At 35.7% G+C, this 26,242-nt stretch overlaps 1 protein-coding gene across 12 annotated transcripts in view; it reads right to left on the bottom strand.

The window, feature by feature from the left end:
• Window positions 1-26,242, bottom strand: part of C2CD3 (C2 domain containing 3 centriole elongation regulator) — a 148,953-nt gene that overhangs the window by 55,138 nt on the left and 67,573 nt on the right. For 11 of the 12 annotated variants that reach the window (XR_004233249.1, XM_031961420.1, XM_023499725.2 and 8 more), the window contains 8 exons: window positions 24,242-24,727; window positions 23,179-23,330; window positions 22,460-22,703; window positions 20,159-20,342; window positions 19,022-19,205; window positions 13,739-13,911; window positions 10,050-10,173; window positions 3,274-3,542 (listed from right to left, as the gene is read on the bottom strand). Coding sequence is in view for 11 of the 12 variants with exons in the window: in XM_031961420.1 (XP_031817280.1) it covers window positions 3,274-3,542; window positions 10,050-10,173; window positions 13,739-13,911; window positions 19,022-19,205; window positions 20,159-20,342; window positions 22,460-22,703; window positions 23,179-23,330; window positions 24,242-24,727 (1,816 nt within the window). In the remaining variant the exon portion in view is untranslated. The remainder of the gene's footprint in view (window positions 1-3,273; window positions 3,543-10,049; window positions 10,174-13,738; window positions 13,912-19,021; window positions 19,206-20,158; window positions 20,343-22,459; window positions 22,704-23,178; window positions 23,331-24,241; window positions 24,728-26,242) is intronic. The other variant, XM_023499721.2, reaches the window with a different exon arrangement.

Raw genomic sequence — 26,242 nt, 5'->3', positions numbered from 1 at the left:
TTTCTACAGAAAATTTTGGGAAAACTGGAAAACAGCTTGGTAGAAATGGTGCAGATCAACATCTAACACCATATGCCAAGATAAGGTCAAAATGGATATGTGATTTAGATATAAAAGGTGATATAATCAAATTAGAGGAGCAAGGGAAAATTTACTTGTCAGATCTATTATAAGAATTTATAACCCCAAAGAAATCCTAAAGAAGGGAAAGGGACCTGTATGTGCCAAAATGTTTGTAGCAGCCCTGTTTGTAGTGGCTAGAAAACTGGAAAATGAATGGATGCCCATCAATTGGAGAATGGTTGGGTAAATTGTGGTATATGAATGTTATGGAATATTATTGTTCTGTAAGAAATGACCAGAGGATGAATACAGAGAGGCTTGGAGAGACTTACATGAACTGATGCTAAGTGAAATGAGCAGAACCAGGAGATCATTATATACCTCAACAACGATACTGTATGAAGATGTATTCTGATGGACGTGGATTTCCTTGACAAAGAGACCTAATTCAGTTTCAATTGATCAATGATGGACAGAAGCAGCTACATCCAAAGAAAGAACACTGGGAAATGAATGTAAACTTTGCATTTTTGTTTTTCTTCCTGAGTTATTTTTACCTTCTGAATCCAATTCTTCCTGTGCAACAAGAGAACTGTTTGGTTCTGCACACATATATTGTATCTAGGATATACTGCGACATATTTAACATATATAGGACTGCTTGCCATCTAGGGGAGGTGGTGGAGGGAGGGAAGGGAAAAATCGGAACAGAAGTGAGTGCAAGGGAAAATGTTGTAAAAAATTACCCTGGCATGGGTTCTGTCAATAAAAAGTTATAATAATAATAATAAAAAAGAATTTGTAACCAATAAACAGAGAGAGATAATCATGTTAGGTAAAATGGAAAGTTATGATTACACAAAGTTTTTGCACAAACAAAATCAATGCAGCCAAGACAGGGAGAAAAACACAAAATTGGGGGAAAAATTTTAGTGTTTCTCTGATAAAGGCATCATTTCTCAAATATATAATGGAACTGGGTCAAATTTATAAAAATAAGCCATTCCTCAACTGATAAATTGTTGGGTTTTTTTTTAATAGCTTTTTATTTACAAGTTATATGCATGGGTAATTTTACAGCATTGACAATTGCCAAACCCTTTTTCCAATTTTTCCCCTCTTTCCTCCTCACCCCCATGACCAATACATGTTAAATATGTTAAAGTATAAATTAAATACAAAATAAGTATACATGTCCAAACTGTTACTTTGCTGTACAAAAAGAATCGGACTCTGAAATAGTGTACAATTAGCCTGTGAAGGAAATAAAAAATGCAGGCGGGCAAAAATATAGGGATTGGGAATTCTATGTAATGGTTCTTAGTCATCTCCCAGAGTTCTTTCGCTGGGTATAGTTTATTACTGCTCCATTGGAACTGATTTGGTTCATCTCATTGCTGAAGATGGCCAGGTCCATCAAAATTGATCATCATACAGTATTGTGATTGAAGTATATAATGATCTCCTGGTCCTGTTCATTTCACTCAGCACAATTGATAAATTATTAAAGGATATGAACAGGAAACTTTAAAAAGAAATCAAAATAATATTGTGATGTGAAAAAAAAAATGCTCTAAGTTAACATGGAAGAAAAGGAAAATGACAAGTGGTAGAGAAACTGGAACATTAAGGCTCTGGTTTGTGGAATTGGGAACTGATACAACCATTCTGAAGAGCAATTTGGAACAATACCAAAGGGCTTTTAAACAGCTTATCCTTTGACCCTGTCATACCATTATTAGTGTATATTCCAAAGAGAGCAAAGAAAAAGGAAAAGGACACATATATACAAAAATATTTAAAATATCTCCTTTTGTGGCAAAGAATTAGATATTGAGGGGATGCCCATTAACTAGGAAATGGCTGAACAAGTTGTAGTATATGACTGTGAGCAGAATACTACTGTAGTATAAGAAATGATGAGCAGGATGATTTCAGAAAAATTTAGAAAGGCTTATATGACTTGAGGCAAAATGAAGCAAGCAGAATCAGGAGACCATTGCACACAGTAACAGCAACATTGTTTTTTTTTGTTTTGTTTTGTTTTTTTAACAGCAACATTGTAATGATGATCAACTGTGCAAGATTTTGCTACTTTGAGCAATACAATAATCCAAGATAATTTCAAAGGACTTGTGATGAAAAATGCCACCCACCTCCATAGAAATGAACTCAAGTACAGACTAAAATATAATTTTTTCTCCCCCCCTTAATAGTATTTTATTTTTTCTATTTATATGTAAAGACATTAATTTTTTATAAGACTTTGAGTTCCAAATTATTTTTCTCCCTCTATCCTTTCCCTTCCCTTTCCCCAAGACAACAAGCAATCTGATATAGATTACGAAGTATAGTTTTTTCACTTTAATTTATTTTGCCTTTCTTCCCTGCTACATGGCTAATATAGAAATATGTTTTGCATGACTTCTCATGTATAAATGATAGGAAATTATTTTGCTTTCCCAATGGGTGAGGAAAGTCCTAGAGGGGAGAGAATTTAGAACTCAAAATTTAAAAAAAGAGAATGCTAAAAATAAATAATACATTTATTTGAAAGAAACTACTACTAATTTTGTTTTCAATTTTATTTCCTTGATTTTCATAATTTCTATTTTTGTGCTAGGTAGAGTTTTTATGAACAATTCATTGATCTATTTTTAATCTTCTATTAGTGAAAATGTAAGAGAAATAAATTTTCCCCTAAGGATTGCTATGGCTTTATCCTAAAATTTTTGGTATGTTACTATTTTCACTGATGAAATTATTATTTGTTATTTGTTCTTTAATCCATATTTTCTTCATAATCTAATTATTTACTCTCTATTTCATTTTGTGTTGTTTAAAAGCCCTTTTAAAATTATAATTTATATATCTAATATTTCTGGTTTTCTGCGTTTATAATGTTTTTATGTACTAGTACATGTAAAACTTTTGAAAAGGTGCCACACATATGAGAAATGTTGATATTCCTTTTTATTTCTAATAATTATAATCCTGAGAGGTCTAAATATCTAACTTTTTGAAGAAATTACATGCAGGTCCTTAAGTTTTTTCTTTTTTTTGTTAGGAAGTATTTAATAAATATCTTCTGAGTGACTTGACTGTTATGATAAATGACTGTTGGTTTTGGATTCTAGAGTTCATGTCTTTTGCATGCACATATGTATGTTATTTACATGAATATAAAGTAACAACATTATTTGGACTCACCTGGTTTTGTGTCTTGGTGATACAAAGAGAAAATAATCTCAGCAAACTCTAACAGCTCTGCCAGAAAACAGGCTTCCCCACTGCTATGTTGGGTCACCAGGTTGCAGGGGAATTCTATGTGATGGGAGAATTCAGGGCAGAAGGTACGGGCCACAGGGTGTGTCTGGCGTTGCTCTCCCTTAGGCAGGAAAGAGAGATGTGTGGTGACTGATGTATTAACACCTACTGTTGCACTGTATCGCAAAGAAGGTTCCTGCTCAGCCATGACTCTAAGAGGAAAAAAGTAAGCAGGGATAAAGCAATATTAGGCTCCAGCTTACTCAGGTAACAAATCCTAAGAGAAGACTTAATGGGCATATGACTGCTACCTTTAAGGCACAACCAGTGACAGGTGAGAGATAAGAGGTTGTAATAGTTTTGGCTAAAAAAAAAGTATATGGTAGAGAACTATTGTTAAAGAATTCTAAACTAAGAATCAGTCTGATCCAAAGCCTTGCAACTACAGACAAGCTCATCCTTCACACCTGAAAATACTGAACACAAAGGAAAATGTCATAAAATTAGTAATGTACAGAAATGTAATAAGTTGCCTTATGAAGAAGTAGATTTTTTTTGGTCACTAAAGGCATTCAGGTATAAGATACTGTAGAAGAAATTTACAATGAATTTGGAGATTGAACTAGATATTTAATCCATCCAGTCTGAGATTCTATGATCTAATGGGTTCTTTATTGCTGGTATTATTAAAAGTCCATCCTCTACAATAAACCTATCTGCTAGGACTGGAATCAGAAGGATTTAAAATAAATAAAATTTGAGATCCTTTTCTTTCTTGGTGACCTCATCAGTTTCCATGGGTTCAATTATCAACTTGATTTTAGCCCTCTAGTCTCCCCATTTGATCTCAAAATCAATGACCACAAATTGTCTATTGAACATTTCAAACTGGAAGGCCAATGGTTTCTTAAATATAGTAAGCCCAAAAGAGAATAATTATCTTTTGTCATCAAACCTACTTCTTTTCTGAATATCCTTAATGTCATTAAGAGAATCAACATCTTTCCAGTCATTTAGGCTATGCCTTCAATGTCTTACTCTCACCCACCTTACATATCTGATCACATCTTGATATTTTTACTTCCCTACTTCACTCCTTTTCTCTACTCAGTCACCGCCCTAGTCAAACCCTTATCATTTTTCATTTGGATTATTGCATTACTCTTCTAATTGTTCTACCAGTTGCAAGTCTCTTTTCTCTCTATTTATTCCCCATACAACTGACAAAGTGTTATTCCTAAAGCAGAGGCTCAACCATATCATTCCTTTCCTCAAAAAAGCTCCACTAGCTCCTTACCACCTCTAGGATAAAATAGAAACTCCTCTTTTGGGTAAGCTAGTTTCAAAGGTAAACAGAAAACTGGAGTTGGGGATATTTTTAATTTTTTCCTCTTTTCTCATCTTCTAGCACAAAGCCTGGCCCATAATAAGTACTTATTTTATTTTATTTATTATTTTGTTTTGTTTTGTAAGATAATTGGGGTTAACTAATTTGCCCAGGGTCACAAGTGAGTAAATATTTAGTGTTTGAGGCCACATTTGAACTCAGGTCTTCTTGACTTTGGGGCCCATGCTATCCACTGCCATCTAGCTGCCTCTAAGTACTTTGTAAATGTGCTAATTATAAGATCATAGTTTTAATGTTAGATGGGATTCTATGTTATTGGCCTTCCTTCATTTTAGCAATAAAGAAAATGAGGGAAAGAGAGTTTAATTCCCTTGTTCATGGCTACAAAGACAGTAAGTGCTGGAATGTGAGCCTCCTTGATTTCAAGTATTTTGATGTCAACCAGGTATAGTCCCCACCCCATTACTACATGCTTGGAATATTGCAATGGTCTTCTGGCTGAGTTCCCTATCTCAAGTCTCTCCTTACTCTATTCTCTCCTTAACTCAGCTGCCAAAGTGATCTTTCCAAAGCTGCAGGTCTGACTACATGGTTACTCTTCTATTCAACAAATACAAAATTCTCTAGTTTCCAAAGTTCTTCATGGCATAGCCCTTTCCTACCTTTCCACTCTTCTTACATTTTATACCTATCTATGTATCTGCAATCCAATAAAAATCTGCTATTCTTATATACAATACTCCATCTCCTGGCCATGACTTTTCATTGGCTATCCTCAATGTCTGGGGTGCTCTTCCTCCCCATTTTTGACTTCAGGTCACCTTCAAGACTAAGAACAAATTATACTTTTTACAAGAAGCATTTCCAATTCTTTCCAATACACGAGCCTATGAATGAAAAGCTCGAGAGACAGAGTTTCTGGGTAATTGATAATTAATTAGTTAGAGTAGCAAAAATAAATAAATAAATAAAACGATGGTCAATGGTCTCTCTGGTAACCAAAGACAAAACCATGGAGGTCCCTGAACCCTTAAACCTTTAGAAAAGAAAGTATCCCAATAAGTGAAAATCAACCCTCCCTGTTGAACAACGAATGAGGGGAGGTGAAAATATTTACTAATTAAGTTATGAAGAAATCAAATCCTTTATATTTTTATCATCCTCAGTATAAGCAGTATGAAAATTTGAGAATTTATTTAATATGTTAATCAGAAAACCAATCCTTTATTATTTTGCTAAAATTCAAATTTGGTAATGGGGAAAAAAAGGTTTCCTGTTTGATGAACCTTAAGTTTCATTTCTCTCAGAGATGATTCTCCATAATCACACTTTTAAAATTATTAACAATTCCCCTTACAGACTCAAATAATTAATATGCACACAAATACTTTAAATCTTATAACATTTTTGGACCTTGAAAAATCTTTTGTTAACTACCATATGTACATATTTGGGTGGAAAGATTTACTTGCAATTTTAAACATTAAACAATAAGATTCTGATTGTATATATTTCTTGAATAAAGAGGGTTTTTTGTATTTATATGGCCTGAACTTATTCCCAAACTTAAATTTTCTGTAAGAATTATAAATTTCTGCTGGAATATTAGTATTTTCCCAAAAAAGAATGTCACTCTTATGATACTTTGGGTACCTGTTTTTTACTCAGATATTTAAGACCTGTAATATATGCAGTTTACATAATTTGTATCTTCTTTATGTTGACTTCTTTTTTTGCTTAATTTGTCTTAATGGGGTTCCATGTTCAGAAATATTTTTGTGTTCAAATGTTTATGTTGCCTCAACTGGTATCCTTTTTCAGAGAACTAAATTAGTTTCCATCCCTGAATAGGGATTACATTGACCTTTCACATTTTCCCAAACCCATTGCTGTTCTTTTGTTTCATGTACTTTTGCTAGATCAGCTTTTTAACATGATTATATACCTAATTCTCATGATTTGCATTCCAAGACTTCCCTAATTCATGGCATGCTTTGATGCAATGTTTTAATCTAAATTACAAAAACTAATTTCATTAGATATTCTTATAAAATTATTAGGATTTCTTTTAACAGAAACATTAAATGACTTATGACAACTAGGTAGATTTCTCCATCTTCCCTAGTTTGTAGCTAATGATTGGATGCTTTGTCAACAAAATAGACTTCTTTGCAGAAATTTGGTCCAAATTTAGGATAAATAATTTCCTTTGCCTTTTGAACAAATAGATGCTCAGAATAACCAGTAATTTTGTTGGGGAAAATTGACTTATTGAAGTTTTGCTCAAGTTTTACATTACTTCCAATGGGTATTACTTGCATAAACTCATTATCTGAGGAAAAAGAGAGTTTTGTAGAATTAGGTAAATTTGTTATCTGTCTTCTAAGGAAGATCTTGTAAATTTTTTGAAAGATTTTTTACTATTGGACAAACCTCCCCTAGTTTAATCATTTTTACTGGCTATAACCAGACAAGTATCTTTTTGAACAGTTGGCTAAGAAATTTCAGTAGTTAGAAGTTGAGGCTTGAGAAACTTGCATAACGAAAGAGACATCACCTAGCAATTATTCGCAGCCACCATTACCATCATCAAAGCCAGTATATGCATGTCCCAAGCTTACTGAAAATCTCTTATTTTGCAGTAGAGGAAATTACACTTGACTATGCCATCACAAAAGAGTCTGCTGCAGAAGTGATTGATACTGAGGCCAAATTTTGTTGCCCTGAAATTTTATTCATGTGTTTTTCAGTGACCAAAGTTTCAGTAGAATAATCTATTTCCTCTTTCAGAGTGTTATTTTTGCCATGGATATTACGCCAGATAGTAAAAAACAGATCTTGGCTTAACTGTCCATTACTTTTCTGAGTTAAGCCATCAAAAAGTAGTAGTGAATGCTGCTTCAGCAGTTGGGTCAAAATTACTGTAATTTTTATAGTGTTCTTCCTTAAGAGATAAAGGAGTTTCTCTTTATTGTCACTGTAATATTTGCTTCCTGAAATCTGGACACTGAGTGCAGATCCTGTATCTGTGCACCATCTTTTAATTATTTAAAATCTTTTCTGAACCTGTTTGGAAAAATTATGAGTCTCATAATCTTATTCCTGCTTTACATCTGGCTCCACTATCTTTTTATCAAATTGTTTAGCCAATTTTATAAGTTCTTCACCACTTTGTGCCTCAAACTTTGAATACCTACCTAGTTTTTGTTCTGGATTTTCTTTGTTATAGCAGGAGTGAATGGAATAGCACCTTTATCAATCTACATGACGTTTTAACACTATGTCTCCTGTCATGCTGTTTATTTCTTCTTTTATCTAACTACAGGTTGTTAAGAGAATTCAGATCCCAAAATATTTCTTGTTATTTATCATTATAAGAGGAACTGAAAATAAGTTATTGAAAATTGATTTGCAACAATCTCTCTGGAGTTTTATACAAATACATTTCCTCAGCTTTCTTACTTTTAGAAGTTCAGTTTCCTAAACTCTGGGCTGCTTCTTTTAGTGTCTGAACCAGGGAAGCTAAATGGTTTTTCCTTCTTCTAGCGAGGTGAGTGCCATAGACATTTTGGACAATTAAAAAATTCAACAAGCTCATTTCATTTAATCCCATTTTATCGATAAGGAAAATGAGACAAGCAGAGGCTTAAGTGACTTTCATAGGGTCACACCACCTGTTAAGGGTTTGAGTCTAGATTTGAACTCAGGTTTTCCTGCCTCCAGGATCAGCATTTTCCACTGTGTCATGTAGTTGATCCAGTCCTTTTGTATCACCTGGTTAGTTCAATATTACCTGTGGGCAATGGTCATTATGATTTGTTATGTGGCATGCACAATACACACAATGATCTATTTATTGTTAAACCCAGTGACTTTTTCTCAGACCCCACTCTCTCCAATTTCTGCAGCTTTTGACACTGTTGGCTAACCTTCCTTCAGGATTATTTCTCCTTTATGGGTCTTGGTGACATAGAGTATACTCTCTTAGAATTCTTCTACCTGTTTGGGTAATTCTTCTCCAGTTTCTTTGCAGACTCTTCATCCATGTTCCATATTAGACAATTATGTCTTGAGTCTTTATCTTTATTTCTATTTTTTTCAGTGATATCATCTTTGCTCCCATGTCAGAATTCAATCACCATTTCTTTTTTGATCATTCTCAGATTTATATATCCAGCTCTCATTTCACTCCTCCTTGCATGCTTAGTTATAACTCCCATCCATCTCCTAAAAAATGTTTCCAAAGTAGTTCAAATTCACCATGTCCAAAACAGGACTCATTTTTGCTCCCTGAAGCCATGCCTTATACTAGTTTCCCTACATTTATTGGGCAACTTCAACTGCCTCCTAAGTGATTTCTCTGCATCTAATTTTTCTTCTCTCCAATTCATCTTCCACAGAGCTGTCAAACAGAAATAGCTAAATCAGAGATCTAACCATGTCCCTTCTTTGATTCAGGGGTCTTCTACTGTCCCCAGGATAAAAAATAAACTCTTCTTTTTGGTATGTTTCACAGTTAGGTTCTAATCTAGCTATCCAAGCCAAGTGCACATTATTTTGTACATCATTTACTTTAAGCTCTTGCAAAACTGGACTAATTGCTCTCCTCTACATGCCATATTTCATCTTTGCTGCTGGGCTGTTTAATAGGCCTATGATGCTCTCCCCACTCATTTCTACCTTTTGGAACAACCAGTGCCTTTCAAGGCTCAGCTCAAGTGGTACCTCTTATTTAAAAAAAAAAAAAAAAAAAAAAGGCATTTTTAGATCTCTCAGCTGTTGATAATCCTTCCACAGAAAGTACCTGTATTTCACTGACATCTCACATTTACTGATCTGTCTATACACATATATCTCTCCTGTAAAATGAATGCTCCTTGAGGTATCCTTTTTGTCTTTGTTCCCCATTCTAGCAAAAGGTCTGGCATGAAGTGGGGATGTAATAAATGCTAGCTGAACAAAAAGGGGGTTGGGTTAGGGTTAGTTGGGTTGGATTAAGACAGGGCTAGCTAGGTTCCTAAAAGGATCAGTCACTGGTGAAAACTGGACTAAGACAAATCTGGTCAGTTCTATGTCAAATATGGAGTGCAATCTCCTAAAATAGCAAACCCTTGTAGGAAGAACTAGAGTACTGAGTAAAGCTTTGTGGGTGTCAGGTTTTCAAGAGGAACAAATCAAAGATAATTAGGAGGATTTATTCGCAGCCTAAACTTTTAAAATAGGCTACATATAGCTTGTTTTCCAGACAATAGCTTTTGCTTATAATAAGCTCACTGAGTATGTTTACAAGAGGGAAAAAGCAAGGAGTATGCTTGAACCAGAGACCTGATTTGAACCAGTACCCATTCCAATTCCTAGAAAAGTGCCTTACCTTGCTGCTGCTTGTAAACCACTAGCTCTGTGAATGTGCACTGAGATGGACACAGCTCGAGCAGCAATGACTCCCTCTGATGTCCTGGTTGTGTGCCTGTATCTTAGGCTCACATCTAGCAAACCTGAAAAACAAAGGTGACAAGTAAACCTCTCAGGGACTCGGAGAACTCTGTAATTCAAGCTATAAGAGATTTCAGAATAAAGATAAGAGGATTAGAGCTAGAAGGAACCCACAAAAATAGCTTCCATTTTTAGTAGGTGTTGCTAAAATGTAAAACATAGAATGTCAAAGGCAGAAGGCATCTTAGAAAACATTTCATTTTATACACTGTGAAATTAAGGAAGAGGGCTTAACAAGAAAAATTCAGATTTATGTTGGATGGGATGACCTCCAAGTTCCCTTCCCTCTGAAGTTTTCCGATTCTGATAACATATATTGTTAGGGCAAGAGGGTTCTTAATAATGTTCAATGTTGGAGCTAGAAGAGAAGATATATACTTCATTCAGTATGGGCTGAAAACTGAGACCAGGGGGTTGAAGGGGTAAGAAGACATTTGCTCAGGGTCACAGAGTAAGTTAGTAGCAAGAATGGAAGCAGAATTAAGTCCTAAAGGCATCCTTGCTGCAGGGTTTCTGGACACTGATCAACAAAACCCAAGCTACCTCAGTAGCTGTGGAAGTGATTTTTCCACATATAACTTTGGACCCCAATGAGTCTTTAGAAGGTAAAAGGGAAAGAAAGGAGTCAAGTATAGTAGAATTTCCCAAAGGGAGGTTGAAGGTCAGTGCTTACAGAGAAATTGCTATAGCAGCACAGCTCATAAAATCAACTACAGAAAAAGCTAAAGAAAGGGTTGGGAATTCTTAGAAGCTAGGAAAGCAAGTTATTCTGGACCAACAGGAAGAAGACTAGTTATGCTGCCATTATAGCATCCACGTTTGCTAATTAGAGTTCACTTTGCTTTGCTCTTTCCGGTCAGTTTCTTTACCATTTCTCATATATAACTTGATTATTTTCACTTCTAGGACTTTGCTGATATTAATGCAATTGATTACAATGCTTTTCATCAAAACACAATGTAAATAATCACCTGAATAATTATTCATTGTAAAAACTTGATACAAATTTTTAAAAAAGGTGAACCTTAGGATACTCCATGGAGTAAGAATACAAACAAGAGGGGCAGCTAGGTGGTACAGTGGATAGAGCACCAGCCCTGAAGTCAGGAAGACCTGAATTCAAATCTGGTCTCAGACATGTAACACTTCCTAGCTGTGGGACCCTGGGCAAGTCACTTAAACCCAACTGCCTCAACAAAGTAAAAAAAATACTGAAACAAGAAAACTAAAAGCTAGTAAAATTAAGCAGGAGGAAGCTGCTTAAAAATCTTGCAGAGAAAAAAAAATTTCTCAACAATATTTAACTTAATATTTCATTAGTTTGTGACTTTGTCAACTGGATGACTTAAGAGCAACAGAAAGGGATGAGGACCTGATGGAGGACAGACTCAAGGAGCCCAAATCATAGCAATGGATTGTGATCTCAAGGATGACATTTAATACAGAGAAATGTTAAGTGTGACATTGAGGTGCATAAGTACAAGATACAACTTAATTCAATAAAAACTATTAGGTATGTATTAAATTTAAGGAACTGTAATTAAAACTGGAACACAAGGATGAAAACCACACATAAGCCTTGCTTCTCAAGAAGCTTACAATCTAAAAAGGGATACATGTATAGTAATAAGTATAACACAAGATAGAGCATAATGGAGACATGGGAGAGATCTGGAAAAAAGTATGCAATTCAAATTGGAGGAAGAAAAATATAGTTTAGTTTGGGGACTCCATTGTGTATTACTGGGGCAGGCTTCAGGAAAGAGATGGCCTTTGAACTGAATCTTTGAGGGAAGAACATAAAAAGATGAAAATGAAGACAGTGCCATTACAGGCGCGTGGGAACAGTATGAGTGAATGTGGTAGATGTCATGTCATTTTGGAAAGTAAACAGTACATTTTGCCAGGATCTCAGAATATATGTTTGGGAATAAGGTAAACTAATGTTGGGGAAAGTAGGTAGTTTGAAACCAAATTTTAAATCGCCACTTTTCACTTTCTTTTTTAAATTTCTTTTTCTTTTATTTGAGTGTTCTTATACAAAATGTTTTAGATAATTTCAAATATATAACCTGGATCTTAATGTTTACTGTTTCAGGGAGAGGGGAAAATTTTAAATAAAATAAAAATGTTTAAAAATTTAAAAAATGCTGCAGAAAGGTCCAAGTCTGGCCAAGATTCCACTGGTCTAAAGGGCTTTCATGAAGTACTGAAGTGGCTAGAACCCAAAATTTGGGAGCCAGGAAGATAAGAGTTCAAATGGAGCCTCAGACACTCACTTATTGTGCACCAGGCAAATCACTTAACTTTTGTTTAAGTTTCCTCATCAGTAAAATGGAAAGTGCATGTCTCTTATTTATCTTGCTAGAATAAAATGAGATAATAGTGATGACAGTTCCCCCACCCCCCCAAACTCTAAAGCTCTTTGAAGGAGAAATTCTCCTTGAACCCTGCCTCTGTAGAACCCTGACCCATGGAATCAGATAAAGTGGTTTATCTAGGTGGGGCTATTTGAGTCCAGAGCTGGAAAATTCCAACCCTATTGAATTGAACAAAGATTCATTCAATTCTATTCAATTCCAGCTCAAACTCCACCCACTAGCCCTCATGGGGAGCAAGCCAGGAGGTTTCTATTGTAAAAAGAGCCAATTTTAAACTCAGTCCTTGCAGAGGACCTACTATGCCATGCTATACCAAGGAAACTTCTGTCCACTGAAATATTCTCTTTTAGCTTTACCCTCTCTATCTCCCTCACCTATTTCCCTAACAAGACTTTATATTTCTGACAGACCTTCTCTCTAAGGAAATGAGTCTTTCTATTCATGCATAGCAAAGGCTGACTTTCCAATGCCAATAATAAACTTTTTATCAGTCTAGCCTTTTGGGTTTTTAATTCCTTTATGAAGGACCTCTGCACCCCCAGAAAGGAGGTTCCCACAACTCCCTACCTTGTGCCAATTCTAAGGGGATTTAGGGGAGCCAAACCTCTTCATGTGGTTCCCTGAACCCTGATCCTGCTACTAACCTCATCATTTAACTCCCTGAACATCAGGAACCCTAATCTCATCATTTTGGTTCCTGAATCTAATCTCGTCAATAGCACTAAATAAATCCTATCTACTACCATTATTATATAAACAAAAGAGCAAATATGTTTTTGCTTGGCTCCCAAAGGCAGAACCAGAAGCAAAGTGGTATGCCATAAAAGTGGCATCTCTGCTTAACTTAATGAAAACTTTCCTGATAATCACAGCTGTCTGAAAATATAATGGGCAGTTTTGAGAAGTAGTGAACTCCTTTAATGGCTAAAGTAGTTCAGATTGAGAAAAGACATTTATTATATGCTAAGAAGGTAACTAATGATTTGGGAAGAGCTAGACTAGTTCTTATAAGTTCCTTTCAATTATGAAATCTTAATATCTTAATAAAAGCTAATTAAAATAGCAACAAACAAGTCAAATAAATGGAAAACTACACTAAGAGGAACCAGGGTTTTTAAAAAAGTGAAAGAATAAAATGAAATACTACTTTAGAAAGGAAATATAAAGCTCTTTGTGGTGTTTTTACCTGCTGTCTGGGCCTGGAATTCATTCTTGTTCTCTGATCTTGGAAATAAAGGTAGGTTAAAGGTCTGTAGCTCCACATTCTCATGATGCTGCATTGTCACCAGGGCACACAGCCGGGATAATGGCAGTGAACCTCTGGCAACCATTTGTTCCCTGACATTGGGGTAGTAGTACCTGTAAATAAATAAATGTAGAACTTTATCCAGAAGGAATGCCAATAAATCATTTTGATTATCTAAGCTTAATATTTAAATCTATTAAAACAACAAATATCACTGTCTATCTGTAGTCTCAAGCCTTCTAACCAATATCCAAAGGGAATGAATGACTTTGTTGTCATTCTTTTTATATGTGGGGCAATCAGGGTTAAGTGACTTGCCTGGGGTCATGTAGTTCATGAGTGTGTGAGGCTAAATTTGAACACAGGTCCTCTTGATTTCAGAGCCAGTACTCTATCCACTGTGTCACCTATCTGTCCTAGTTGTCATTCTTCTGAACAAAAATGTTTCCAGTACATAAAAAAGTATAAATTTCTGAACTGGTATTCTAGGCCTGCCAAAACTTCCTTTGACTTTTTTATCTCAATATGACTTCCTCCCTCTTCAAAAGTTTCTCCTTTTTTGGGGGTCTCAAATTAGACTACTCCTGTTTCTTCTGTTCTTGCCCTGCCTTTTCCTGTGTTAATACTTTATTATTCATAGTGCCACAAAGGGATATTGTACACAGAAAGGATTAATAAATGTTTTTTAAGCATTTATTGCAGGATTATTGATCACACAAGGTTTAAGAATCTTCCGGGAACGCAAGACAAAGGAATTCAATAAGACAAATAAATATATAAGTATATTATCTATAGTAATACAACAAATAGATGACTGAATTACTGAATTAACTAGGAAAACATGAACAATTTAAAACTTCAACAAATATTTCTTGAATATGATAAATGCACAAAGAATATATATATATATATATATATATATATATATATATATATATATATATTTTACAATTTACAAAAATGCTAGAGATATAAAGATTAAAACAGACATAGTCTTTGACCTCAGGAATTTATGGTTAAAAAAAAATGGAGATATATCATAGACACAAATTACTATCATGATCAGAATGGAGGTTCTCAACCTGGGTTCTATGTATGTTTTGCAAATATTTTGATAAACTATATTTTAATATAATTGGTTTTGAGGGGGGGAACCCTGAAGCATTCCCCCCAAAGTCAGAGGACAGCTTCAGGGTTCCCCCCCATCATTTTCTTTTATAATCCTATGTATTTTCTTTTATGCTCTTAAAAACATTTTTTTTTTTTTTTTTTTTTTGGAGAAAGGGTTCATAAGTTTTACCACATTGACAAAGAGATCCAAGACACAAAAAAGAAAGTAAGGCCTCAAACTATGGTAAATTATATTACATATGTGCCATGTGAGAGAATATAAAACTGGCTGTTCCCAGAATGTAGCCATAAGAAACTGAAATTATTTGTTTATAGATTTGCAACTGTTAAAGTTTAGCATCCAAGTATCCTTGAAACTGTGAGATAACTTATCGTGTTAATACCACAAGAATGTTTTAAGTTTGCTTCTTTAGGATAAAAAATTCTGTTGTGATCAGTAACAATTTAAAGATAAATGCTAAGCTAAAAATGATTGCTTATGTTATTCCGGAGTATGTATAAAAGCTACCCTGAGATCATATCTGTTACTTAGAGCTCTGACTGTATAATGTCATCTAGTTTTTTTTGTTTTTTTTTTGTTTTTTACATGAGCAAAATTTTTCTTGTTTTTTGCATGAAAATATTATACCTAGTATGTTACTCCAGTGGCTCAGAATCTAAATACAATGAAAAAAGATTTTCCCTCCTTTGGCATTATAATCTGATATTGAAGCAGGTTGGGGTCCCTTTAAGAAACTGTATTTCCTATTGATCTGTGATTCCTTTCAGATTCCCAATCCGTCCTGGTTGAGGCATATCCTCCCCAGACAAGTTGTCTTTCTAGGATACCAGATATTTAATTACAAATCCTGGTCAAAAGCATGCCTTTGAATTCCAATCGGAGATCTGGGCTTGTCCCAGACCTCATTTTGACTACCCAACCTCTATTGGTTCTGATCTGCTCGGGCTTCCCAGCCCCCACCCCAGACACTCAATAAAATAGCTTCCATCAACTAAGGTCTTTTGCAGATGGATCTCGGTGGCTCACTCAGCTGCCAGGACTTTCTGTCCACTGAGAACTGCATTTTCAGTGCAAAACTCCATTTTCCATAGATCTGCCACTATAGAAGTCAGTCTCTGGTTAAACTGATTTCTATCTAACAATAAACTTTCATTTTGCAACTAATATTCGGGAATGAGTGAATTCTTTCACTCCTAGAACCTGTGGCCAATTTAATAGGGATTCTTAATAACTCTCTTATAGCCACTAACCTTTAACACCAGGAATCTAGACCACTCTAAACCTCATCAATATGAATAGAGGAAAATGAAAAATACTGGAGAGGTTGTAGAAAAACTAAATACATTAATGCACTGCTACTACTGATAAAGTTGTGAACTGGCCCAGCAATTCTGGAAGGCAATTTAGAATTATGCTCCAAAAATCATTAAACTGGGTCTTTGACCTAGTGTTGCCACTACTGGGTCTATACCCCAAATAAGTTAAAGGAAGAGGAAAAGGACCCACATGTAAAAAAATATTTACAGAAGCTCTTTTTGTGGTGGCAAAGAATTGGAAACCAAGGGAGTGTTCATCAAATGAGGAATTCCTGAACAAGCTGTGGAATGTAAAAGAATAAGGTAAACTATACAAGTCATAGCTTATAAATTGGTTTTAAATAAGTTAATAATCCTCAACAATGGATTTTGATCAGACAATCACAAAATTAGGTTTTAGTTCAGTGTCTATTGTGGCTTGTTGTATGATCTTGGTAAGTCACATGTCATTTTGTACCTGGCCTCAGCTTACTTTTTGCTAAATGAAGAAGTTGAACTGAGTGTGCTTTAATGCTCATTTCTGCTCTAACATACTCATTCTATGTCCCTTCTAACTCTTAATATAGATTATTCTAATTTCCTTATTAAGGCTAATGTTGTATGTTCTAAAGTTCTTTTCATATCTATTGGTCCAAGATATCAGGAGTAAATATTTCCTTAACTCAAGGAAAAACATGACATCAATTATTTTGAATAACAAAATCTGGACCAGGGCAAGCCTCTATAGGCAATGAAGAAAGTATTTGTTAACACTGCATTATGCGTCCTTAAGATGCTAAAGGATAAACTATTCTCAGGAAATTTACTTACAAATAATTCAGAGTTATAAGGAACTTCAATGATTACTCAATGCAAAATCAACTTGAAAAAACCCCTAAAGTGGTTCTCCAGATCCTATCTCAATATATCTATTGATATGGAGCTTTTATTACCTGTGAGGCAATTCCCGAAAGGTCTGTTAAGACTATTGGAATGAAATCTTGGAGAGTGGAGATGGTTTCATTCTCTTTTATATTGCCAGTACTGAGCATAATGCATTACACATAGTAGATATTTAATAAATGCCTGCTGATTGTTTTAGAAATATGTTGCTAGTTTAATATGTTAGATATGGACAAACTTTAAAAAGTATAAAGCATTTTAGAAATGTAAGGTCTTAAAAATTTAGTGATTGTTTCTATCATGATATAGTTGTTGCTCTGTTTGTACATCTACCATGTACTTACTATAATGAACTTTAGTAGTATGTAAATGTATAAATATATCATCACCTATGAGGGAAAAGATGGCATTACTCATCTTTGCCTACCTTTTGTAATAATTACTCTTCAAAAGAGAATCTCTTCTGAGAAGAAGACATCCAAACTGTCTGAAGACCTCTAATAAAAGGGGAAACCCACTTTGTCTAATGTCAATTTATTCCAAAATCTTCCTCTTTTCAATTTTCATTCATTTCTACCAGTTCTCCATTCTGGAACCAAAAACTATTCTTATAAATTTTTTTATAAGTCTTTTTTTCTTCAGGTTAAATATTCCAGTTTCTTCAAGTTATCCTTAAAAAATAGGATTGTTTTTGTTGTTTTTTTCCCCTATCTACTCACTTCTTATGAGCTACTTCTCTTTACTTCATGCCTGAATACAATAGCTTTCTGAAGGGACCTCCTGTCTCAAATCTCTCCCCATTTCCATTTATTTTCCACTTACCCACTTAAGTGATCTCCTTAAAACAAAAGCTTATATATGCCATCCCTCCATTCAATAAACTTCCATGGTTTCCTATAATTTCCAAGAGCAAATACAAAATGTTCTGTTTGGCATTAAATCTGTTGGGCTTCATTATCTAATTCCCTCCCATCTTTCCAGTCTTCTTATACTTTAGTCCCCAATATATACTCTTTAATTGAGGGACACTGGCTCCTGGCTGCTCCATGAACAAGAATTCATTTCTTGGTTCCAAGTATTTTCTCTGGCTGTCCCCCAGAAATGAAGGCTCTGTCTCTTCCACTCCAACTACCAGCCTCTCTGACTTAAAGTTTCAACTAAAATCCCACCTCCTATAGAAAGTCTTCCTCAACTGTTCTTAATTCTGCTGGCTTTTTATCCTGTATATAGCTTGTTATATATAAATTTGTTTCATTTTGTCTCAATCCCCACAGACTGTCTTTTGTCTCTTTTTGTATCCCTCCAAACCTTCATGCCTCAGTAGATTGATGATCCTCTTAGATTACTGCTATGGTTGAAAATTTTATTCTGTGACATCAACTCTGTTATGAGAAGCCTCATCACATTTAGTTAACAAGGTTGGTTACCTGAAAGATACATATCCTATCAACTATTTGAAGACTTCCATTTTGATAGTTTGTCAACTTAAGCTTTATTGGTACAATCTTTGAAAAAACAGGCACTTTCAGAACAGAAATAATAATTGAAGGGGAACTTTTGTTTGAAATCTATAACCATTAACATCCTATGTAAATGTGGAATGATGATAATGAGCATGATTTTTATTCTTTTCTAAGAATTCTCAGGTGTCCTTCCAGGAACAAGGAAACACATCTCTGTACTATAGTGATATAATGGAAAGAATGCTGATCTTGAAATCATAATAGATCTGAGTTCAGGTCACATCTCTGTCACTTACAAGATTTGTGACTTATAGCAAATCATTTAATCCTACTTGAATAACAGTTTCCTCTTCTGTAAAATGGGATTAATAAAGTAATCACCAATGAGATTGTTGTGAGGTATGATATGAAGGGTAATTATTATTATTACCTGCACCAGATTTCAAACTGGATTCCTCCTCCAGGCACCAACCCACACGCTGAAAAGGCACTAAGCAAGAGTCTCTGTAATGGAACTTCCGGTGGAAGCAAGAGAGAATGAAGATATTTGTGGTTGAAGATGGGGTCAGGGACACACAGTGTGGTTGCTGAACGAAAAGGCTTTAGAGTGATTCCTATGGAAAAGAAGAGCAATTCAATGTGATATAGTTCAATAACTCTTTTGGGAATACCAAATACATGCTAGCTCTGGACCAGGTCCTATGGAATGCAGACAATGAATCATAGTTAACTTGAGTCATGTCACTGAACCTCTATGAGTCTTAAACTCTTCTTCTGTAAAATGAGGAGGTTGTACTTTAAGATCTATAAGAACCCTCTCTACATTAATGTTCTAAATTTTTAACATCTCTTCCAAGTCTGACATTCTATGCTTTCAAGTTCTATCTAGCACTGACATTTTAAGTTTGAAGGTCTTTTGTAACTGACATTTCTTTACTTTATGGTCCTACAAATCTAACATTCTATGGCAAGCTATAAAAGACATTAAATTATAGTTGACATGGCAAACAAACATATCTGGAGCTCCAAAGAAGATAAGTAAATGCCATCACTTGGATTCACTCTATCTAAATTTATCATGCAAGCCACTGGCACTTATCAGCCTGAAGGACATCTCTCTCCTTCTAACAGAACATCTACATTTGAATGTAAAAAATTGTCACAAAAATTGTCACATTTGTCACTAAAGGAGTGAAAATAAGGATATAAAATTTTGTTTGAAAGTTGGATGCAAGGCCCTAAATCACTAAGCAAATCTGGGTAATGAAAATTGAACTTCTATCTCTTCCAAAAAACCAACTCTCATTTTTCAAGGTGAAAGTCATTTTCTCTTTGTCTGAACTCCACAGCACTTTGGAAATTATAATATCTAAGTCAGGACATTTATTACATCCTACATTATTGAATATTTGTCTTATTCCAAAGGGCAGAGGCCCCTTCTTTTGCATCTTAGTAACCCTTCCTCACCTTCACCTTCTGCCTCCATCCCACAGGATGTAGCTATTTATACAAAGACATTTAAACTGAAGAATGAATGAGGAAAAATTTATATGATATATTAACTTACCACTTTGAGGTAATTTAGTTCCTTTTAATGTACTGTCCTTTGAGTCTTGAACAGGAAAGCAATATTGGACATAACAGTCCGCTTCTCCCCAAACTGTTGACTGAAGTGGGATAAGTCCTTTAACTTTTTCCACATAGATCTCAAATTGGTGCTCTATCAGTCCATCTCCCTGACCATCTCTCTGCTAAGGAGAAACAGAAACATTCATATAGGAAAAGAAAAGTAACTTAAGTAACCATTTCTTTTTTTCCAGGGCTGCAGAACCATAGATTGATAACACATGAAGAAAAAAAAGATAACTGATAGAAAAAAAAGGCATTTTATTTTTTATGCTAAGACATATTTTGAGGAAAGGAAGTAGAGTGCCTTGTTAAGGGTTTATGTAATTTCTGGAGGAAGGATGACCTCTAAAACCTAGTGACTGGTAGATTCCTGACATTTGCTTTCCAAGCCTTGGAAAACCAGCCAAAGTGCTGGATATGTGGGGATAAAAAAAGTTAAGAACCTTGTAAGGATTTGGCCAAGATTTATGCTGGACAACAATTAACATAACCATGTAAAAAAAATAAAATATAGAAGAAATTTTATTAAAATGTGTTGGGGTATAAATACTTACTTGTCAAACCCATCCTTCAAGCAATTCAAATGCCACTTTTCTTTCCTTTTTGTGTAACACCATAATGCTTTGTAAGCACAATTTTATGCATATTTAGGCAATACTTGCATCATATATACTTGGTTCCTTCCTTGGCTAGAAATCCTATTCTAGAATCTAAAATCATTGAGTGAGGGAATTACTGAATTGGGGTATGATTTAAACTGTATGACTTTTAGATTTTAACCAAGATTCTGTGATTTTAGCATGCAAATTAATACATTAAGGTAACAATATCCCAAAAAGTAAAAGGAAATCCTATCATTAGGTTTTCACAAGTTGGACTATGTGTTCCTTTAGTAATCAGAAAAGGGGGCAAAGCATTATAATTTGTGGACAGAGACCAGTAAGATCTGCTGTATTCACTACATAAATTCAAAGCATTTGGGATGCTAAAGTTCCAGTCAAAGTCACAAGAGAAAAACAATAATGGTCTAATTCACCGATCACAGCTTGGGAGATGCTGAGTGTCAGCTTTGTGCTTCAACCTGGGAAACAGAAAGCAGAGAAGACTTGGGTGTCTGCTGACTTGAGTTTTCATCCCAGTTTTACTACTGACTTAAACTTCACTTCTGCTAAATCCCTTAATCATTCTGATTTTTGCTTTTCTCAGCTATAAAAACTAACTTGAACTACTTATCTCACTGGGTAATTATGAGGTTAAAATAAGGTAACAAATCAAGTCTAATAGACTGATATAGAAATAAAAGTGATTAAATAAGAGAGGACAGAGAATTTAGGGGAACAGATTTTTTTTTACCTGATGTCCCTCACAGAACTAATTATGAAGATTAAATGGAATAATGGATGTGAAACTTCTTAAAAATTATAAAATGCTACAGAAGTATTTTGAATTAGATATCAGAAAGGAAGCAACACTGGATTTTGATTTATGACACTTGGGTTTAGAATCTGGCTCATAAATCACTGTCTTTGAGCCTCGGTTTTCCATCAAATAGGAGTGCCAATCTTTGAACAAGCTATAGCACCAGATTGTGGTGAATGGCTCCCTTTTTCCTCCTCAACACACTTTGTTAGTCTTAATATGGAAATATAAAGATTAATTTTTATTATTACTTGTAAGAGTGTGAAGAGGAAGCACAGACAGTGCAATCAGGAAGTACTAAGGCCTTGAAGCCTGAGACCTCCGGATGTGGTTTTCTGTGACCAGCACAGACCACGTGAGCAGAATTGCGTCATCAACAGGAGGTGTCTCCTTCTCTATTGGCTGTGTGTTCGAGACCTTATAGGCCCTATATAAGCCCTGGGGACCAGGAAGTAGGTGAAGTTTACTAAGAGTTTGTCAGGAGTTCACTAGGAGTGAGCAGGAGGTCAGCTAGGGCAGGATGTGAACACAGGGAATAAACATCTTGAGTTTGCAAGCAGCTGTCCTCGGGTGCTCTGCTAAATATTAGAACCACTGCTCGGTGAGGCAGTGACCAGAGATTTTCTGAAGGCCTGGGAATTAGGCATGACTGGTAACCATAGCAACTAGTGGGAAGAGCTACAATTACTTCACAGTTATTATAGCAAGAAATAGATTCATGGTTTATCAAAGTGGGCTTTAGTTTGAAATAGTATTAAAAAGAGGGGATTATGGTCCTCATTCACTGTTTAACTTCCACATTAAAGTATTTGGATACTACCATAACAAGAGGTGGAGCTGACTGGTCCAGAAAATGAGGTGGCCTGGTGCTGTAGGAAAGTACTGGTCCATCTTCATTCTTCAACTTTTGTAGGGCTGTTATCTGATTAGCAGAGCCCATAGCTAAAAATACCCGAAGGCTTCCATTCTGATGTCCTGTGAATACATCTATCACAGGTGTGTAGCTGTCAACTGCAACCACTGGGTACTGAGCTTCAAGGAGTAGGTGAGAAATCTTGGGGTCTCTGAAGAAGGCAGAAAATTTGAGTTAGCTTTCCAGATTGCCACTAGCACTTTTCCCCTGGGAGGCCTTCCCATCCCCATCCCTACAATCTATAGAGGGGGAGGGGAACTGGGGCTGCCAGATCAAGACCATCTCCCAGATTCTGGGCTAGCTCCAAAGCGCAAATTCTGGAGTTTTTCTTGGTATTAGTTCTACACCCGGCCAAAAGCACCTCACAGAATCTGGGGGCGAATCCTGGCTTTATGAGTGACTTTACCTCTGAATTTCAGTTTCTTTGTCTACATGATGCCAGATTAATAACTGTAAGACTACTTTAAAGAATATATCAGTAAGAAAGGAAGAAGCTATTTTGGAGAAAAGATTTGCTGGGTGAAAAGTAATCTGATTTTGTTGTTCTTTGCAAATATCATTCCCACTGAGTTTGAGCTCCATGGAAAATAAAATAATTTTAAAAATTTTTAAAAGAATTGAATTACTTGAATGATATATAAAACTGATGGAGAGGGAGCTTCACTAGTCCAAGCAGCTTGTCTTGTCCTGGGCTTCGAACCTTGTTCCATGCCTCAATTACCATTACATTGTTCTTGAGTCTTTCCAAGTATTTGGGGGTCAAAGAGACAGGTGTTACCTGATGGAAAATGTGGTTAAAGAATATATGAGAACAAAATATGCAGGAATTCAGAGCTTCATAGTAGAAAAAACAATGAAGTCAGGAGCCCAACACTAAATTGGAGATTCAAAACCAAATTCAATGGTTCAGCATTCAAAATAATTGAAAATACTGTGTAACCTTATCTTTTCTGGCATTATTTCAAACTCTTCCTCCTTCTCCCATTTAGTTAAACTGAATGACCATAAGCCATAATTCAGAGAATGACAGTGTAGTAGGTGGAAAGAGGGCTGGTGTTTGGCTTAGCCAGTCTTTTCAATACTTAGTTTGTCCTAAGACAACAGACACAGACCCATTCTTCGGTATGAAGTTACAATATCTCCAGCTTGGAAAAACCGACTAGAAATTGTGCTGCATTGGGAGACTCTTTAAACACCAGGGTCATCTCTATATGACAATGTTGAGGGGTGAGATACCCTAACAGCAATAAGGGTCCCAGGGCAGTGTAGGTGTTGCAGGTTTTGCAAAAGAATTCGCAGTCCCAATCTCCAACTGATGTTTACTAAAAATGGGTTTAGAAAAACTCTCTCAGTGGGCCTCTTCCTGATTAGGAAGACAGCAAAGATTGGGATACAGAGTCTTGATTTTATTTAGCTTTCTATAGCTTGAGGCTAGGGAGGAATTGAGAAGCTAATTTCAAATCAATAAGGATGGTGATTGTTTCCCAGACCAAAGTGATTCCCAGATCAGATAGAAGGGTAGGGATGTTACCAGAGGTCAGAAGGGGTTGAAATTCAAGATTTTTCCAACCCAGGCCCATCCCCCCAAAGATCAGGGGGACACAGAGTCTTATTACATCAACAGGTTATTGGAGGACTACAGTGGAAGCTGCAAATAAATGGTTACTAAATGATGAATGGAATGTTTACCTGGGTGAAGTTAAAGTTTGGCTGTGTTGTGCCCCATATAATAGCAGATCTTGTTACCTCCTCTGTACTAAAGAGTTTACAGTTTAAATAAACATTGCATGTTTGCTGCTTTTCAGATGTTCCAGTGATAAAGTCTTTTCCATCAGGCACCATCAACAAGACGTATAATAGCAGAGGTTTTTCTTCTGTTGATTTGTCTATCGGGATTCTTGTGCTGTTGGAGGGTGACAAGGGTGACACAGTCCTGGGCCCTGATGGCTTCATCACAGTGGGATCTGGGCCCCAGTGTTGTTTTTGTTTTGAAGTATCTTCATTAACTTGAGTCCAGGCTTGAAGGTTTTTGTCATGTGTAGCACTTTGATTTGTTCCTGGGAATTGTTTGGTTGGACTTGTAAGAATAGACACTGGAGGCTGCTGGATAGCACTGAGTAACTTGGAGTTTGTGCCACTTGCGCCTTTGTTGTCAACTGCAAGCTGTACTGAGAGCTGTAAGGCAGAGGGAGAGAGCTGGCTCCTAGAAGGGTAATGATATTGACAAGGGGAGCCTGAAACTGAAGGGGGGGGACCCCAAAACTCTGAAAACTCCTTCAAGGAGAAATTCTCATTGAACCCTGCCTCTGTGAGACCCATCCCAAGGAACCAAAATAAAGTGGTTTATCTTGGTGGGATTAGTTGAAGTAATCTAGATTTCTACTGACTCCTATTGTTGGCTCAAAACTACTCCCAGTAAGTGGTCTCATCTAGATCAGGGGGCAGTGAGGGAATTTCATTCCACTGAAACTTCTGTCTCAGATTTCCTTGTAAAAGCTCATTCCTTGCAAAGGACTTGATACCTCTTTGTTGGGATCTACTAGAAACTTTACTTCTCTGCCAGGACTCCTCCACTACTTTACTCCCTGTTGAGACCTTGCCACTAAGGAATTCAGTCTTTTTATTCATGCATATCAAAGGCTGACTTCCAAATGCCTATAATAAACTTCTTTTTATCAGTCTAGTTTTTCGGGTTCATAAATTCCTTTGACCTTAGAATTATTTAGTAGCTTCTATTGAAGTTCAACTTCTCTAAGAAATATTCTGCAGTTGGTATGGCAGTCTTATCTTGTACCTACATTGTGTTCTCTCAGTTGACTATAATAAGCTCTGTAAGAGCTGACTACTTTTCCTTTTGTTACTATTCTCAATAACTGTGTACAAATGTTTAATAAATCCTTGCTGAAATGAATTGAATCATGGCTAAAAATTATGAATATGTTGGAATTAGACTAAAAAATTAGTCAGAACAAAGTCCAAAAAGTTTAATTCTAAGTAGAAAATCCCTAGCAATGGGCTCCTCACCCAGCTCTTGATCCAAATGAGCTGTATGATTGGGTAAACACATTTTCCTGTGGGTGATATGCTACATATAGTTACACATAAGAATCTCAAAGGACTAAAAAGGACTCAAGTAAACAAGGGGTCTTCTGGAGATGGTATGTGAAGCAGACTAAAGCCAGAATAAATCTGAGCTAAGAAAACATCTCCAATGGAATAGCCTTAGAATAACAGTATCCATTTATAAAGCAAATGATAGTAGAATAACCTGATACAGATCATCCCATGTGATTCTCACAAAAACAATATAAATATTATGCCTATTTGACAAATAAAGGTCAAAAAGTTTATCATAGCTAAGCCAAATCTTCTCTCTGGAAATTCAGGGCTCATCTCATCTCTCTACTACTTTAAGGAAGAAAACAAGTATTAATTAGGTGCCCAAGTGTCAGGCTTTGTGCTAACTGCTTTTGACTATTATCTCATTTGATACATACAACAACTGTGGGAGACAGGTGCTATTATGATCATTCCCATTTTACATTTGAGAAAACTGAGGCACATAGAGGTTAAATTACTTCTCTAGAATCACATATTTAGGAAGTATCAGAGGCCAGATTTGAACTTACTGACTTCTAGGCCCCAAACTTGATCAACTTGTGCCAATTTGACTTCCTCTAAAAATCCTGA

Source organism: Sarcophilus harrisii, chromosome 3 (assembly GCF_902635505.1).
Source record: "Sarcophilus harrisii chromosome 3, mSarHar1.11, whole genome shotgun sequence".
In the NCBI taxonomy this organism is placed as follows: domain Eukaryota; kingdom Metazoa; phylum Chordata; class Mammalia; order Dasyuromorphia; family Dasyuridae; genus Sarcophilus; species Sarcophilus harrisii.
The sequence above is the reverse complement of the archived record's forward strand: the minus strand, read 5'-3'. Positions and strand labels throughout refer to the sequence as shown.